Source organism: Cladophialophora psammophila (assembly GCF_000585535.1).
Source record: "Cladophialophora psammophila CBS 110553 chromosome Unknown aczJe-supercont1.5, whole genome shotgun sequence".
NCBI lineage: Eukaryota > Fungi > Ascomycota > Eurotiomycetes > Chaetothyriales > Herpotrichiellaceae > Cladophialophora > Cladophialophora psammophila.
The window spans coordinates 1,393,013-1,410,201 of record NW_006912926.1 but is presented as its reverse complement, the minus strand read 5'-3'; the positions used below and the strand labels follow the sequence as shown (position 1 = coordinate 1,410,201).

Genomic DNA, 17,189 nt, shown 5'->3' with positions numbered 1-17,189 from the left:
CCCGTCTCGTTTGGTGGCACCAGTGGGTTCTTGGTGGCTGGCGAGGCAAGCCCCGGTCTTTCCGCAAATGGTGCAGCTAAGTACCAGCTAACCAGGCCAGCAGGCCCTGCTCTGTGCACAACCCACTCTCCCACCACGCTCCCACCACGCTCGCACCACGCTCGCACCACGCTCGAAGCTGACTTCCCCCACGTCCCTGCCACTCGTTACAGAAACCCTGAACCTGTCTCTGTTTTTTTTTTTTTTTTCCCCCTGACGAGAGATATAAGCGTTCTCTCCGCCGCTCCCATGCCCAATGCCTGCCTGTACCGTCGGCTATCGCCCGTCAGTTATAGGCTATTCCTCGAGAAGGTCAGGAACTCACTCCACCTCTTGCGGAGAACTCAAGCTAAGACGCGGGCTGATGGATATATGCACGTCTCGAATGAGGACGATACGAGAAATCCAGAGTGTCCAAGTGACCTCACGCATATTCTGAGGCTGCCCTGCGTCACTGGGCATCAGTCAATCCTTCCGGGAGACAAATGAGGGTCCACACTCAGGTCCTGCTACATCAGATCATGTTGCCTCGTCATTCCTCTTGCTCTTCTCCCAATGGACCGCGCTTTCTTTCCTCCTGCTACTGTGTGAGACTGACCATCCGTTGGCCTTTTAGTTTGGCGGTAGGTCTTCCGATACGTGCTATGTGCCCGAACTCGATGTGCAACTTCCTCCTCTTTCGAGACCACACATGCGTTGGAACGGCTCAGCCAGGAAATCTGAGCCCGTCGGCGTTCAACTGGCCCTCGAGTCGACCAGAATCACACCGCCCACTCCATCTCACTCCCTTCAGCATTAAAACCTCGAGCCTAGTATCACGATTTGCTTCCTCGTTTCCCTCTCAAGTCTCCTGTCTTGTCTGATATTCCCGCCATGGATCTCTATAACCTTCCCAACGTCACCGAACCTCATCCTCCTGCTACGCTTGCCCTCCAGGGGGTGAGTCCAGTCCTCTCTTACCTCGCCGTCGCTTTCTCTGTGGCCAGTTTCATCTGGTGGTGCATCCAAGACTATCGCTTCTTCAAATCATTAGGACCCGGGGGACCCTCTTACGACATCTTCGGCTGGTTCAAAGTCCACATCCTCGTTAGACCTTTCACCCTCGCGGCTCGGGATACCACATGGACTGGAGACTATCCGGATCACGGGGCTCACAGGGAGATCATGGCGCTGCCAGACCGAAAGGGTGGGCGGCCCGTTATCTTGGGCATCGCTCCGCAAAGACAGTTCAGTCAGTGTCCAGAGAAAGAAATGAACGCGGTAAGTGAGCTTCGGATACCTAGGATCCACCCACGCCAGGCTGTCGCTCCATTATTCAACCGTCATGGCTTTGAAACTAACCTGTGAACAGCGCGTACTTGCTTTGTTCTCGTCCTTTGTTCAAAGCAACCCTAACCTGCTGCAACAACGAATCTCAGTCGTTGAGAAACATCACTATGCACTCTTCGTCCATCCCAGCATCCTAGCCGAACCAGCCAACACTCCGGAGATTGCCACCGTCGCCAACGGTGAACTGGGCCATATCCATGGTGATAGCTCTCTGCACCTTTACTTCTCACCGGCAGATGCCAAAGTCCTCGTCGAACGAGGTTGGGCTCAACGACATCGATGTGCTAGGACACAACCGTGGTGGTTTGGTGGGCTGAAGAACATGTGGGGTATTGGAGATACCTTCCTCATAGTGTACGCTCCAAGGAACTATGAGGAGCTTGACGTGTTGGGAACCTTGATCAAGGCAAGCATCATGTTTATGACAGGCGACCGGGATGTCGTCAAGCCGTAAGAGGGCCAAACGAACACGACCTCTGCAGTGGGGGAAGTTCTAGTCCTCCTTGATGCGTGACACGACGGTGTGGCAGTACTGGCATGAGGCGCAACAGGTCTGTGAAAAGCGAATGGAGAGGATGCAGGGATGGGCTGAGGAAATTGCGGTGGTGGTTAGGAGTGCAAAGGAGTGCTGGTTCAAAATAGCTGATTATTTCCCCTACCAAATACAAAATCGCAAGGCTGACCGGTCTCGGCTTTGTTCCCGCCGTGAGAAATAAGGCTGTAAAAGCGGCATTGCCGGTTCTAACCGTCGAGCCATTCAATCCAATACGATATGTCAACCCGCCGCAAGCCAACCACCGCCATTCTCATCGGCATTGCTCTCTACCATGGCCGCTACACTCCCTCGCTACCGTTGCCTGAACGGCCATCCGTGGTCCTCTCCGTTCAAAGTCTTTCTTCCTCCAACCTCGACATCGGCATCGACATCGGCCGCATCACGAACATTCGCCACCACGACTGATGACCTCCCAACCAGCAAACCACGAGTACGTGCGACCACCTTCGCCGACAAGCTCAATGCCGGTCCATCCTTCTCCGACTTTGTCTCAGGGAACGAACCGCCCTTGGAGCCCTCGGAAGCATATGCCTTGAAAACCGCCCTCGTCGGACCCAAGGGCAAGCAGAAACAGATCACCCGCCTGCCTTCGTGGCTGAAAACACCGATCCCGGACAGCTCCTCCTACAAGAAGATTAAAAATGACTTGCGCGGCTTGAATCTGCACACTGTGTGCGAGGAGGCTCGATGCCCCAACATCTCAGACTGCTGGGGAGGGAGCAGCAAGTCGGCGGCCACGGCCACCATCATGTTAATGGGCGATACGTGCACCAGGGGTTGTCGCTTCTGCAGCGTCAAGACCTCAAAGACACCTCCGCCGTTGGATCCCCATGAGCCGGAACACACGGCTGAAGCGCTCTCGCGATGGGGTCTAGGCTACGTTGTCCTCACCAGCGTCGATCGGGACGACCTGGCGGACGGAGGAGCCCACCACTTCGCAGAGACGGTGCGCAAGATAAAATCCAAAGCGCCGACCATCCTGGTCGAGTGTCTGACTGGCGACTACGCGGGGGATCTGGAAATGGTCAAAGTCGTCGCGACATCAGGATTGGACGTCTACGCACACAACATTGAGACGGTCGAGGCATTGACGCCGCAGGTGCGCGACCGACGCGCCACGTTCCGACAATCCCTCAGCGTGCTGAAGGCCGCCAAAGCCGCGCAGCCGGGTCTCATCACCAAGACATCGATAATGCTGGGCCTCGGCGAGACGGAGGACCAAATCTGGGATGCGCTGCGAGAGCTGCGCGCCATCGCCGTCGACGTCGTGACGTTTGGCCAGTACATGCGTCCCACGAAGAGACACATGGCCGTGCACGAATACGTGACGCCAGACGTCTTTGAACAGTGGCGTGTCCGGGCGCTGGAGATGGGCTTTCTATACGTGGCGAGCGGCCCATTGGTGCGCAGCAGTTATAGAGCCGGAGAAGCGTTTATCGAGAACGTGCTGAAGAAGAGGCGAGCCGGCAGAGGGGAGACGGCGAATGCGGATTTGGCAGGGGATATAACTGATGGAAAGAGTGTGCAGGTTGGGAAGATTTGATTTTGCAGTGTCGGCTGGGTAGGATATTATCTCTTTTGGTTTGTACGTACCCATGACATCAACAAGATACAAGGCACATCGAGGTCTTTGTCAACCATCGACCTCACCACTGAGCATGTCTCGCAGAGACACGAACATCTGAAGCAATGGAGAAACTTGGGGTAGGCATCCCTTATGCATTTCCGATATCGCGTGAGACTTTGTGATGATACTTTCTGCGCCACCTGGCTGGCTGGGGTTCCCTCCCATTGTATGAAATGCCGCAGCAGATATAGAACCCAGTAGTTTTGCACCGTCCTTCTTGACAACGCCCATGCCATGCAATGCCGCGCAATGGTCCACATGATCGTGCCTGTCGCCCCTCAGACTTGCAATGAAATGCTTGCCCCCAGCCCCGGGCACAGTGATGGGGGGCTCACCACCCAGGCTGGATGATGCCTCCAGTCTGTGCCATCCCATGGATATGTCTCATCGTCTGTCCCCTCTGAGCTTCTTCCCCCGGCAGGATCCACGCCGGAAAATCGACCTCCATCTGCGCATCGGCTCAGTGTAATAGTCTGTCCGACATGTCAGCCCCGGACGACATACATGGACCCTTTCTCCTTGGGTCGTTCGCAGGCTCGGTCTCCCTCTTCCTCCTCGCTTGCTGAGATTCACGCACCGCCTGCAATGCGCACGACGACCGTCGCAGAGCACTACCTTGACAGCAGCTTCATCCACAGCTTCCACACTCGGGCGCGCGGACATCATCAATGCCGCCCATCCTCCTCGACCCACCACTGCCGCTCCCACTCCCACCACCACCACCACCACCACCACCGCCTCTTCCCCAACTACTCCCTGGTCCTCCTCCTCCGGCACCGCCTCCGCCGCCAAGACGAGTGCTGCCCCCTCCCCAGCGCGGGCGCTCCTGGTACGCATTCGGCCGCCCGCGGGTGTTGAACTGGCTGTTCTGCGCCGCGGTGTAGGGGTCGAGCGAGAAGAGGGAGACGAAGTACAGGCCGAGGAAGTTGTAGACGTCGTCGGAGAGGCGCGAGAGGCGCGCCGAGAGAGGTGGTCTATGTAAACAAAACGCCCCATGGCATACAACGGTTAGCTGTTTCTTGTTTTCAAACCAAGTCTGTCAGTTGAATAGAGACGAGGGGGTGGGAAATCGAGTGCTAACGGGCGGGGAAGGGAACAGGGTCGAGCATCAAATAGAGAGCAGTACGTACGTCTCGAGGACGTGACCTGAGGAGGAAATGTAGTTCGCTGTTCCGCGCGACGACGGCGTCTTGTTGTTCGACGAGGGTGGTGATGAGGGTGGCTTGTCCATATTCGCAAAGGGTGAAGGCCGCTTTCTTTTCCTGTTCTTCGTCTTCTTTGAGAGTCCCAACACCCTGAATACTAATTACGCAAGAAATGGGGTAGGGTCTGCAGTTGCGAATCAGGAGAGTTGATGGAGTGTTTTTTTTGACCCGGTGGTGTGAAGTCGCAAGGAGAACAATGGGCGAGGCAGACAGATAGGCGCGGGGAGAGTCTCCTGCGAGCGAGGCTGGTGCTGGCGACACGTCGAGAGCTCTGCTCGCTCGGCACAAAGTGGCTCCGAGTTTCAGGCAGGTGGGCTTCTATATAAACCCGATCGAGTCGTGGAAATTATTAATAATAATATGCTGAACTTTTGGCTACCTGACTGAGTATTTACACTTTTCACCCATTTCAAACGGGTTTTTGTGATTGTGTATCACACTGCAGGAGACTCGCCGTCACACGACGCGAGCAGGCACAGGGCTAAGTGCTGCGCCAAGTTCGACGAGGACGGTGTTGACATGTCACAGTCCCAACCGCTCACTCGCCATCTTCGCCCCTTTGACTCGGTTGGCGATCTTCTGGAACGCAACCTCCCGCGCAAAGTCCGGGTTGCCTTTGTGCTTAGGCTTGACGTCGATGCTGAACGGGCTGAAGCCGCAGTCGTCTGTCGCGCCCAGCTGGTCGGCGGGGATGTACTTGGCTGCCTCGACGAGCGCCTCGCAGACGTGCTCGGGCGTCTCGACCGCCGGGTTGAGCGGGTCGACCACGCCGACGAAGGCGACCTGCTTCACGCCCTTGGCGTCCTTGCGGATCGTGCGCCCGATCTCCTCGTACACTCTGGCCTTGTTCTTCTCCGAGGCCAGCTGGATCAGGAAGTAGCCCGCGTTCATCTGGAACAAGGACGGCAGGAGTTCGTGGTAGTCGACGTCAGCAGAGTGGACCGAGTCGCAGTCTCCGCCGGGGCAGGTATGGATGCCGATATTCTTGCGCTCTTCTGGTGTGAATCGGTCTACATATTGTCGCAGAGGGGTTTCATGTCAATAATTCGTGCTATCCATCCAAAAGGAGGACAAGACCCGCTCTATGCCCAACAAGTTGCTTCTCGTGCGGGGCGTCTCAGAGACTCACCGAGGACCTGGTTGTTCAAGTCAACAAACTTTTGCAACAAGTGTGCCCCAGTCCATGGATTTCTCTTATCATTCTTCGCTGCGAGTCTCCCTTCTGTGAAGTCAATGGACACACGCTTGGCCCCGGCGGCGAAACAGCCGCGGATGTCTTTCTCGCATTCGTGAACAAGGTCCTTTTCGAATGCTTCTTGGGGATATCCCTCGACGGTGCCGTTCAATGGGTACAGCAGGTACATCATAGATGGCGCAATGACGGCTTGTTTCATGGGGTGCCCGCCCGCCAGCGGCATCGACCTCTTCAAGTTGTCGTAGGCGTAGGTCTTGTATTTGAAGGACCCCTTCACGAGGCGGGGCAGTTGCCGGTGATGCCCATCCTCAAAGATGGCAAAGTATTGACCGTCAGCAGCGAGATTCTCCGACAGACCCGTGCCCCCGAGAGTATCGGTGATGGGATACGTGGCAAACGAACTCGCCCGTTGCTCACCGTCGGTGATCAACGGTTCACCTGTGTGGCCAAGGTGTTTCAACGAATCCTCGACCGCTCTGTCCTGGGCCTCTATAAGCTGTTCGTGAGATATTTTGCCCGCGTCGTAGTCTGCAAACGCCTTTTGGAGGTATGTTGGTCGAGGGAGACTTCCGACGAGTTCTGTGGGGATAGGCATTGTGGTTGAGTCGATGATGTTCGATCGAAGAGGGAAGAGGTCGAGGAAAGCAAAGAGGAGGTGCAACAAGGATTTACCATGTGCTGTCAGCACCAGGCAACCCTACAGGATATAAGTTCCCATGTTTTCCTTTTCCCCGCCTTTAAATTCTCACAAGCCTGGATGACGCCGCGACTGCATTTGGTGCTCGACCTTTGAAGTCTTATTGGAGGAAGAAACACCAGCTGCCAGAAGAACTCGTGTTGGATCAAGTTTTGATCCAGCCCTGGCTTCGAGGTGTCATGAAGGATTTTGCACCCGATCACCTGTCTGAAGTTCATCGATGTTTGAAGGAAATGAATCGCGTAGAATGCCTAGTGGGGTGCAGCCTCGTTCCGTGTCTGGTCACCTCCGTCCTTCATTGCCCTCGAGGTTCGTATTGATCAGCTCGGTAGAGGATCTTGTTTAGATAGCTAATAACGAACACATAATAATATCGTGATATAAAAACTCCTCCGTCCAGAGGAATATCCGCCTGGCTCTGCAGCCTTGCCAGTGGTGGTGGTGGTGGTGGTGGTGGTGGTGGTGGCTTCTTGGTAAGGAAAGTTGTACGCCTTTCAGCCTGATACGCTCTGCTCCGAAGCGAGCTCATTGAATTTGTTGTACAAAACATAGTAAACACTCTTTCCCCATGCAATTGCGTTCCATTTCCTTAGCCGAAATGCTGTTCAGCTCACGCCATTTCCCTTTTCCATATAGCCCGTCAGAGAGCCAGCCCCATGTATGCCGTTACCATTAACATGCAATTGACCTTCATCCGTAAATATGTTGCTTTCCCTCAGCAGAAGCATTGACATCCAGACAGACTACTGTGCCACAGCGCCCTCACCGCGGATCCTCTTCCCCTGACCACTGCCATCTGTCACCTCACCGTCCTCTCGAGCTCTCTTATTTCCACCACCAGGAGTAAATTGAGCAGCTTGAGGATTCAACGAACCGCGGCTCGGACTGTTCGCGCCTCCACTCCTGCCTGCCTGTTGACTAACGCCGGTGTGTACATTCGGGCCGCCTCCGCGTCCGCCTCTGGGTGCTCCACGCCCTCTAGGGATACCACTTCCTCGGCCACGGCTTGATCCACCGCGCGGGATTCCGGATTGGAGTTGATGCATCAAGGCCGCACCTGGTTGAGACTGCTTCGCAGCTTCATGGTGGGCGGGTTGAGCGGACTGTGAAGGTTGAGCAGGTTGAGCGGGACTCGGCTGAGGGGCGGGTTGCTGGAATGGATTTGGCTTAGGTTGCTGCGAAGCAGGTTCGGCAGCTGCTGGTTGCTCGGGAGCCGCAACTGGAGGCTGAGTAGTTTCGTCGGCTTTGACATGGATGTCTGGTTTCGCTGTGGTTTGTGAAGGTGGAGCGACAGGAGTAGGAGCAGCCGGCTTTGGTGCTGTTGCAGCAGCCGGTGCAGTGGGTTTCGCGTCTTTAGCGATTTGCCACACCTCTCCAACCGCCTTCTCAGGAGTCTCCTCTGCTGCCTTTTTCACGACGTCTAGTTTTGCGTTTGCCATAGCTGCTCTGTTCTGAGACATATTAAGTTTGACAGCGCCTCGCTTCTCCGCCAACTGCTCGGCATTCTTAACTTGTTCTTCGATTTTCCTTGCCGACTCTTCGTCGAAGTGGAGTTTCTGCGTTCTGAGCTCCTCTTCGTGCTTGCTGGCCATTGCTTGCTTTTCCCGAGCAAGATTTTCTTCGTATTGTTTAATCAACGCTTCTTTCTCGGTCTCGAACTCGGCCTCTTTCTGTCTGATGATGGCTTCTTTTTCAGACTTAAGTCGCTCCTCCAATTGCTCGGGCAGTCCCGCAGAAGCTCCTTCATTCTGAGAGCCTTGAGATTCGGCCATTTCTTTCCGAAGATTCTCCTTCTCTTTCTCCAGCCCTTTGCTGATATTGGCTCTGACAATCCGTCGTACAGTGTCATTTTTGTTCACGAGGAATTTTGCCTTGTCCTCGGGCAGGGACAACAACACGTCATCAGGAATTTCTCCGTTGGTCACAGCAGCAACAGCGCCAGTCGCATCTTCCGCAGGCTGCTGGAGCTCGCTTGCAACAGGCACTGACTTGGCTCTCAGCGCCTCCATTTCTTGTTGATGTTGGGCGTTGAGCTTGACTGTCAACTCTTCAAGGGCAGCCACTTTCGCTTGCTGCGCTTGCTGCTTAAACTCAGCTAGCCGTTTATTGAGGATTGCCTCATTTGCGGCCACTCTTGACTTAAACCGCTCTTCCTGCCCAGATTTCAACTCGTCGAGCTCCCTGGTCTTCTCCGCCAGCGACTCTTCTAGTCCTTTTACCTTGGCTACCAGCTCCGCAGTGTCGGTGCCGGATGTGCCATTAGTATTTGAGGCTTCAGCAGTTGCTGAATGTTCCCCATTGACCTGAGTCGATGTTGCTGGAGGAGGATGTGCTTCGGCGGCAGCCAGTTGTTCCTTGAGCGAACCAAGCTCTGCGTGCAAAGCATCTCGTTCAGCCACAACTGCGTCAAACTCGAACTTCCTCTCACGTAGAGTATTGTTCTTCTCTTTGATGACTCCCTTGAACTGCGTCTCCAGTCTTGTCTTCAACTCGCCCTTAGCAGTATCAACTGCTGCCTGCGTGCTCTCGACCTGTGTTTGAAGAGCTCTACGAGCCTCGTCGCGCTCGGTAATAGCATTGTCGAGCTCTACGTGGAGGTCATCGCGTTCTCGCTCAAGTGTGGTCATCTTCTCCTTGAGAGCCTCCATTTCCGCAGGATCGACTCGGTCATACTTCGAGAGAATGTTCTGAGTGCGCTGTTGCCAGTGGTCTCGGTCTTCTTGGCTCAGTTTTAACTCTCCTTCTTTCAACTCCAACAAATTCTCCAGTTCCGCAACACGAGCCTGTAAGGTCTGTACTTCGCCTTCCAGCTGCTCCACACGTCGGGTCTTCGCAGCCAAAGCTTGGGTGGCTTGCTTAGCTTCTGCTCGTAGAGTAACGCTGCTCTCACGGAATAGATTCAACTCATTAAGAGTTTCGATGAGCTTGTTGTGGCTGAGAGCATTCCGTTCCGCGTCGGCCTCGGAACGGCGCTGCTGGTCGAGCTTCAATCGCGTCTCGTCTAGTTGCGACTGGGCAAACTCCAGCTGCTGCCTCAATCGCTTTGCCTCCTGAACCGAGAGTTGATATTGAACATCCACGATATCCTTCTCCCGACGGAGGTAGGTAATTACCTCCTGCAGCTTGTCAAGCTCCGCAGACGGTTGAGCGGGCGCCTCCTCGTTCACGCCTTCCGTCAAGGCTGCCCGATCGCGTTGCAGAGCGGTAATCTGCTGAGTGACACTTTCGAGTTGATCATGCAAAAGGTTGTTCTGTTGGGCAAGCTCCTCACGTCGCTTCTTGAGATCAGCAAGTTCTCTCTCATACCGGTCTCTCATCTCTTCCCAGCTAGCTTGTTTCCGCTCAAGATCTGCTTTGGACGTCTCGGCTTGCGTTCGCAAGTCAACCATCTCTAGTCTGAGTTTGTTGGCTTCGTCTCTAACTGTGTGCAAGGTCTTGGCCGCTTCAGCATGCTTCAGTAGCTCAGTCTCATAGTTTTGCTGAGCTTCTGTAGCAATTTGGGCTTGAATTTTCGAGGCCTCCAGATTGAACTGTGCTTGCTCGGCACTCTTCTCCGCCTCTTCCTTCAGCCGTCCAATCTCAGACTCGAATCCCGACTTCTGTTCATCGAGTTTGCGACCAAACTCTGCTTGTTCGTCCCGCAGTCGTGTCAATTCCTGGTTGGTGGTATTCAGTTCAGCTGAGATATCTTCGATGCGTTGCTCGAGATCCTTAATCTTGGCTTCTTTCTCAGCAAGCACGGCCTCCGTTTCTTCGCGATACTGATCGTTGGTCTCGCTTAGCTCTTGAAGACGCTCTTCGCTTGACTGACTAATATTCTTGTAAACTTCCACCTGTTCGTTGGAGCGTTCAAGTTCGGATGTCTTGAGCTCAAGGTCACGCTTGAGTTCTGAAATTTCCACGGCCAATTCTTGCTCTTTGCTCAAAGTAGTGTCCTCAGGAACACTTGCCTCCGTTGTAGGCTCTGCAGGTTTGGTCAACACTTCTAAGCGTTCTTCAGCAGACCGCAGTTCCACCGTGAGCTCATCAACCCTGGCTTGCAGATGGTCCTTAGCCGTCTTTGCTGAAGCCAGCTTCTCCCTCGTTGTGCTTAGGCTGGTAACAAGGTCCTCTATCCGCTTCTGGGCCTGGTCATGCTCATATTCTCGACGCAAGGCAGCCTTCTTACTTTCTTCGATTTCTTCATTGAGCTTTCTCTTGGTTGATTGAAGTTCAGACTCTAATGATTCCACCTGGGATTGCAGTCGACGTCGTGTTTCGGAATCCGTGTGTTCACGTTCATTAATGATCGTCTGGAGGCTTGCATTGAGCTGGTCCAGCCGGCTTCGCTCATTGCGCAGGGACTCATTATCATCGATCAATCTTCGTTCCACACTCTTCCACAAATCCTTCTCCGCCTTGAGATTCGCAGAATCGCGGCGCAGACTGTCGAGAAGATTTCGAGCTTCAACAAGCTCCTCGGCGACTTGCTGAGTCTTGAGCTCATTTTTTGTAGCATTCTCCATGGCAGTCCATGATCTCTTCTGAATCTCGCCATTTTCCATCTTGAGTGAGTTATAGTTCGCCTGCAACATTTCGTAGCGCTGATTTGCAGCCGTCAACTGTCCCACAGTCCGACTAATCTCGGTCTGTAACTGTGAGTTCTTTTTACTCAACTCAACGACCTGGTTCTTCAGGGCAGTGTGGTCTGTGGAAGCTTCTTGTCGATATGAGTCGAAGTGTTGTTGCAGGTCTTTGAGGAGCTTGGCATAGTCAGAATCGCCGCCGGTTACGGACCCTGCTGGTGACTCTCCACTGGGGACTGGTAACGACCGGGAGAAATCGTTTGGTTGGACCTGGCTAGGTAGATGGCCGCGTCTGGTCAACATGTTTCGGAACATATCTCTTTCTTTGACAAAACTCTTGGTCTGAGCCACCATCGTCCTCAACTCATCCTGGTACGAGGCAATTTGTGCACGAGCTTGTTCTAGTTCGCGGCTGAGAGCATGGTTCTGTTGCTCTCGGTCCTTCGCCTCGTTGCTCTCCAATTCACTGACTAAATTTCGAATGGTCTTCAGCTGATTCTCGTTTTGTTGTTGCAGCTCGGTGATGTTCCTGAAGATAATGAGTCGCTGATTGATCAGTTGTTGGTTTTCGGAGAGATTTGCCATGTCCTGTGACATTGCTGCATTGGTCTGTTTCTCCAGTTCCTCAAAATCTTCGCGTGTAAGGGTTTCGCCTCGTTCGCGAACATACTGCTCGACCAACAGGAATCGGATCTCAGAGCCCTTGTCTCGAAGTTGCTGAGAGAGAACTTCCACCTCCCTTGACTTGCTTTCGAGTTGGCCTTGACAGTTCCTCAGCTCTTTCATCGTGGCATCCCGGTCAGCGTTTGTCTTGTCGACAATCGCAGACATCTCGACGACTTCGCTCTGCAGACGAGCATGGTCCGCACGCAGCTCCTCAATCTCAGGCTTGTTGTTTTCCAGTTCGTCGACCATGGCATCAAGGTTTTCCTGCAGTTGCTCCCTAGCACGCTTCTCGCTCGCCAGTTCTCCTTCGAGCTTCTTGTATTCCGAGAAAAGTTGAGTCATGGTCATTTGAGATTTCCCTCTGGATACGGACGCCGGAGAGAAAATACCACTAGGGGTTCCGGGCCGAAGAGGTGTCGTGATGCCTGAACCATTCGTTGTGCGTTGAGGAGTGCTTTGTCTCACCCGAGACTGTTCTAATTCACCTGCCATTTGCTGCAGGGATTCCTCGAGCTCGGCCACACGTTGCTCAGCAGCAACCCGGTCATTGTGTTCAGTTTCGATCTCAGCTCGGATGATGCCAATCTCTTCTGCAGCCTCCTCGCGGGATTCTTCCAAGGCAGCGGATAGTTCCTGAACGCGCTGTTTAGCTGTCTCGGCAGACGCCGCTTGCAGCTCAGCTAGACGATTTACGCTCTCGAGTTCGACTCTGAATCCATCCTCGGCAGATATCTTTTCTTCCCGTATCTTCTGCATCTCCTCCAACGTCTCTTCAAATCTGGCCGTCTGCTCCTCCAATCGCTGTTTGAGAGAAGTTTCGGAACGTCTCAGAGTCTCTGCTTCAGATATGTACTGCTCATTTAATCTTGAAAGTTCTGAAATCCGCGCATTCTTCTCTTTTCGGAAGTTGGTGTGTTCTTCAGCCTTGATCTTTCGCTCAGTCTCTAGCCACTCGTTGTTTTTCTTGAGCATCTCAACTTCTTGCTGAAGTGACTGCTCTTTGAATTTCGCACTTGCAACGCCAGCATTGGCAGACTGCAGTATGTGCTCCAGGCCGTTGATTTGTTTTCTAAGTTCCGCAGTCTTTTGGTGTTGAGCTGAAAGGTCTTGGGATAGGCTTTCGTATGCGGTGTTTTTGGACTCGAGGAGAGACAAGGTATCTCGGTTGGAGGCTTCGAGAGAAGAAATACGTGACTTGAGAGTGTTGACTTCAGAATTCTCATTTGCCGTGGCAGAGCGGTACTGCTCGAGCTCGGTCTCCAACTTTGATCGTGTATTTTCTGTGACACACCGGTCAGCTGTTTCTGCGAGCCTGCAGTGAGGATCACCACATACCCGAGGTTTGCAATTCGACCCGAAGTTTGCTGGATTCTGCAAGGGCCTTGTCACGCGAATTTTGCAGCACCTTCGCTTTGGATTCACTTGTCCGGACGACTGTCTCGAGTTCGATTTCGAGCTTGACTTTTTGGGACTTGTTTTGTTCAAACTCTCTAACTTTCACCTCGATAGCGCGAAGAAGGGCAGTGACGAGCTCGGGCGTCGGCTGACTGATGAGCGAGGTGAGGGAAGTTTCAGGCAGCGAGGAGAAAGCCGAGATGGCGCGAAAGTCGACTTCGGCCGCCATTGTGAAGAGGCTGTAGTATTGTGAAGATATTGGCGTCGAGCGTTGGTGAGGGAAAGTGACTTCCAAGGCAGAATGCGCCCACCGCAAGCGCGCCGCAACCTCAGGGTGAAATGAAAGTTATTTCAACCGGTCTCACCATGGCGCAAGAAGCTGCTTGCGCGAGCAACGGATACGGGAAAAGAGGGCGGACGTGGTGAAAGGTGAGAGGTGGAAAGTGGAAGGTAGGATGGAATTGGAGATGTTCGAGAATGAATCTCTAAACAGACAGAAGCGGGCGGCGCGGGCAACTGAAAGAACGTGACTTGGGCTCACCAGGCCTTGTACTTGTTACAAGTATGCATTGTCTGGGCGCTCGGTTAGGCTGTACGAGCCTAGTTATGTAAGCCCGCTTTAACTGTTGGCACTGCCACGCCCACTGTACGGAGTTTGACGGAGTAACTGGGGCTCGCTTCACCTGCCCCCGCCTATCAACATGCCTATTTCGCTGCTCCTAGCCTCATATACTCCGCCGCCACCGAGAGGCCTCACATAGCTATCACTCTTCAACTTCATTTCTCACAGATATGCTCGGTCTTCTTGACGGACCCGCTCGCTGTCATCTTCTCGCTGCTTCGAAATGAGATAGACTCTCTACCGCAGTCGGAAGCGGAACCTTTGACTAGGACTCCCCTTCCATCTATCACCCCAGTTACGCCCTCGGTCCGCCCGCAAACGGCGGAACTCAACAAAGAGCACATTTGCGCTTTCGATAAATCTACCAGCCCAAAATGTCGGCCTTCTACGCGCCGCCGGTGACCGATCCGGCGGGCACAGACGTGCGCACGAACGCCGTCTACGCAGTCGGGCGATTGCGCGAAAAGTTCCCTGAACGCATTTCTGCCTCCGATCTGATCACCTTTGTCTTACCTGTCCAGCGACGTGATGAGACCACCGTCCAACACTTTCTGGCGGTTCTCAACGCCAACTCGAAAGTCACATATGACAAGGAAACGGACAGCTTCTTGTTCAAACCCGAACACAACATCACCGATGCAGACTCCCTGCTCCAGTTCCTGCAGAAGCAAGAGACGGCAATGGGGATCCAGGTGTCGAAACTGAAAGACGGCTGGGCTGACGTCGAAGAGGCAATTGACAAACTCGAGGCCGAGCACCGCTTGCTGGTGACTCGCAACAAGAAGGATCATCACCCGCGCATGGTCTGGATCGACGACCCCACCCTGCAAGCACCGCTGGACCAAGAATTCAAGGATCTCTGGAACCAGATCCCGTTACCGAGCGTGGAGGACACGATCAAAGAGCTTCGTAAAATGAATCACAAGTCCACGGGCGAGCCGGCTAGGACGGACCTCGCCGTGAAACCCAAGGAGAAAAAGAGGAAAGTCCGCAGAGGCCAGAAAATCACCAACGTGCACATGCAGGGTCTATTTAGGGATTACTCGGAAAAGAAACCAGACGTTAAGAAGTAATTTACCAGGACACGGATGGGCACAATTCGATGGTCCTGCTACTTCAGTGCGTGCGGTGTTTCTTCCAGGCGATGCGCACCCTCGAGCCCTCTGCCGTGGCCGGCCCACTCCGGATCTCGCCGATTCTCATGCTTTTGGCGGTAATTTTTCCTTTTCATTCTCAAAAAGTCACAGCGTCCAGGTAGGCAGGTGTTTCAAAATCGGAATAGGGTAGGATAGGAAGGCGATCGGATCGAAATGGAAACGGAATGGCCCCCCCCCAAAAATGGAAAAATGAGAGAAGATGATACCCCCAGATATATCACTCGGCGTTTGGTTTTCCTGATTCTTAGAGAGCACAAGACCAAGCAGGTCCTCCAGATAAGACACTGTACCATTGAAAGCAACATGAGCATATCCATAGCATACATGAAAGGTATCATATCCCGCCATGTTCCCAAGAACTCCGTACAAGACCATTTGAATCTCGCGCATCCCATTTGACCACATTGTAAAGGATGTTTAAAACCAAAATCAGACCATTGCACCCAAAAAAGTCAAAGACATCTCAGGTTTTCGCGTCAACATTGACATCGATCATCCCCTCCTCTCTGAACCGCGAAGTGCTCCGCCTTCGATCTCCATCGATGCTCCTCTGGTCCACACTCAGCGCGCGCCCTCTGGACCCCTCGCCGTCCCTGGTGAGGCTGCGCCCGCGCTCTTGGCCCATCGACACCGCGGGATTGAAGTAGCTCGCCGCCTCGCCTTGCGGTCGTAGCCCTCCAGCGCTGCTGCCAGTAGCTTCCTCGTACCTGGGTGGCGGGGCAGAAAAACTGGCGACGCTCGCGGGCCGCTGGATCCCTCCTGTGAGGTTCAAATTGTTATCATAGCCGAATCCGTCCTGCGTCGACCCCACGCCTCCGTGCTCGGATGTGCTGGGATTCCACGTGAGGATGGCAGGTGCCTCTGCGTGTCCTAGCAGGGATTGGTTCTGGTCCGCCGTGGCAGTGTAGCCGCCATTGCTATTGGCGCCGTATTTCGATGGGTCGCTCGTCGAGGGAGAAGCTGATATGGGTTTGTTGGCCGTTGCGGATTGGAGTTTGATGGCGGGAATCGTGTTTCTGCTGCGACGGCGCCGAATGCGTCTGAAGACGACGAAAGCAACAATGAGTCCAATAACAGCAATGGCAATCACGATACCGAGGATTGCCCATTTCGAGACTCCGCCGCCGTCGCCTGGACCCCTGCGGTCGCCATCGCCAAAGCCGCCTGGGCCGTTGTCACCAAAGCCCTGTCGAGGAACGAGAGTTGATGAAGTGGGTGCCATTGAGACGATTTATCAGGTCAATTGGGAATGACCCTTTGCCCCGGGCTTCTCGGGAGCACGATTTTGTATTTAGAATTGTCGTGGAATCAATTCTGACTATTCAGAATCAAGACAGCCGTTGGACGCTTGTTGAAGTGTGGATCGAGAGTGGGTGCCCAAAGTCGACGTTGGCGTTATGTTGTGTGTAATGCAAGCGGCGCTCCAAGGGAACACGAATAGCCGTGACGATGTGACCAAAGCAGAAAAGAAGGAACGCTGCAGGCAGACAAGCTAGTGGAAGGTAATCCAAACTCCCTATTCCGTGTATCTACTCCGTACGTATGTATTGGTAGGTAATCAAACGAGAGAATAGCGAAAGAGGGGGGAGAGAGGGAGAGGGAGAGGGAGAGGGAGAGGGAGAGGGAGAGGGAGAAGGAGAGGCGACGACAAAATGCCACGCGCCTTATTTGGTCGCAGTATCAGGTACTCAGGCTGGACAAGCCTCAGAAAATATATCCGACTCTTGGACGTGAGAGTCAGTTGAGCTCCCGGCCGAAGCCAAGCAAAGAGCAAACAGGGAAGCAAAGAGCGAGGAAGAGAGGAAGAAATGGAGGAGCACGAAGCAGGAAGAGCGAGGAAAGGGTCCCTGGGATCAAATCCTAAGCAGATCTCAGGTTCGCGTATTATTTGGGCCCTGCATGATGTCCGGCTTAGCGTGAGGCTGAGACGGGGGGCGGAGCGATATTGCGAGGGTGGCTGCTGAAGGGAGACGCGGCCCGAGCTCGTTAAGAGGGCGTTCTTCAAGGAGGGAGTCGACCGTGGGGAGGATGGGAGGCCCGAGGAAATACTCCATACCTACCTGGCATGTGCTTGTCTGAAAAGAGGCCTCCCTGCTGTCTTGTAACTTTAGCCAGGATCCGAGTCTCGGGGGTGAA

General features: G+C 53.9%; 7 protein-coding genes across 7 annotated transcripts; 3 read left to right on the top strand and 4 right to left on the bottom strand.

The window, feature by feature from the left end:
- Positions 1-912: 912 nt before the first annotated feature.
- A1O5_04151 (uncharacterized protein) lies at positions 913-1,822 on the top strand (the record flags this gene model as incomplete). Its single annotated transcript, XM_007744759.1, has 2 exons — positions 913-1,299; positions 1,391-1,822. 2 exons carry the CDS (start codon positions 913-915, stop codon positions 1,820-1,822), a joined length of 819 nt encoding a protein of 272 aa, XP_007742949.1.
- Positions 1,823-2,195: 373 nt separating this feature from the next.
- A1O5_04150 (lipoyl synthase, mitochondrial) lies at positions 2,196-3,467 on the top strand (the record flags this gene model as incomplete). The annotated part of the gene is made up of 1 exon (XM_007744758.1): positions 2,196-3,467. The coding sequence occupies one exon, from the start codon at positions 2,196-2,198 to the stop codon at positions 3,465-3,467; it is 1,272 nt and encodes a 423-aa protein (XP_007742948.1).
- A 712-nt stretch (positions 3,468-4,179) lies between these two features.
- On the bottom strand, positions 4,180-4,782 carry A1O5_04149 (uncharacterized protein; the record flags this gene model as incomplete). The annotated part of the gene is made up of 2 exons (XM_007744757.1): positions 4,180-4,525; positions 4,682-4,782. The coding sequence occupies 2 exons, from the start codon at positions 4,780-4,782 to the stop codon at positions 4,180-4,182; spliced, it is 447 nt and encodes a 148-aa protein (XP_007742947.1).
- Positions 4,783-5,278: 496 nt separating this feature from the next.
- Positions 5,279-6,546, bottom strand: A1O5_04148 (uncharacterized protein; the record flags this gene model as incomplete). The annotated part of the gene is made up of 2 exons (XM_007744756.1): positions 5,279-5,766; positions 5,886-6,546. The coding sequence occupies 2 exons, from the start codon at positions 6,544-6,546 to the stop codon at positions 5,279-5,281; spliced, it is 1,149 nt and encodes a 382-aa protein (XP_007742946.1).
- Positions 6,547-7,391: 845 nt separating this feature from the next.
- A1O5_04147 (uncharacterized protein) lies at positions 7,392-13,503 on the bottom strand (the record flags this gene model as incomplete). The annotated part of the gene is made up of 2 exons (XM_007744755.1): positions 7,392-13,159; positions 13,215-13,503. The coding sequence occupies 2 exons, from the start codon at positions 13,501-13,503 to the stop codon at positions 7,392-7,394; spliced, it is 6,057 nt and encodes a 2,018-aa protein (XP_007742945.1).
- Positions 13,504-14,270: 767 nt separating this feature from the next.
- A1O5_04146 (uncharacterized protein) lies at positions 14,271-14,969 on the top strand (the record flags this gene model as incomplete). Its single annotated transcript, XM_007744754.1, has 1 exon — positions 14,271-14,969. The coding sequence occupies one exon, from the start codon at positions 14,271-14,273 to the stop codon at positions 14,967-14,969; it is 699 nt and encodes a 232-aa protein (XP_007742944.1).
- A 547-nt stretch (positions 14,970-15,516) lies between these two features.
- A1O5_04145 (uncharacterized protein) lies at positions 15,517-16,275 on the bottom strand (the record flags this gene model as incomplete). Its single annotated transcript, XM_007744753.1, has 1 exon — positions 15,517-16,275. The coding sequence occupies one exon, from the start codon at positions 16,273-16,275 to the stop codon at positions 15,517-15,519; it is 759 nt and encodes a 252-aa protein (XP_007742943.1).
- Positions 16,276-17,189: the final 914 nt, after the last annotated feature.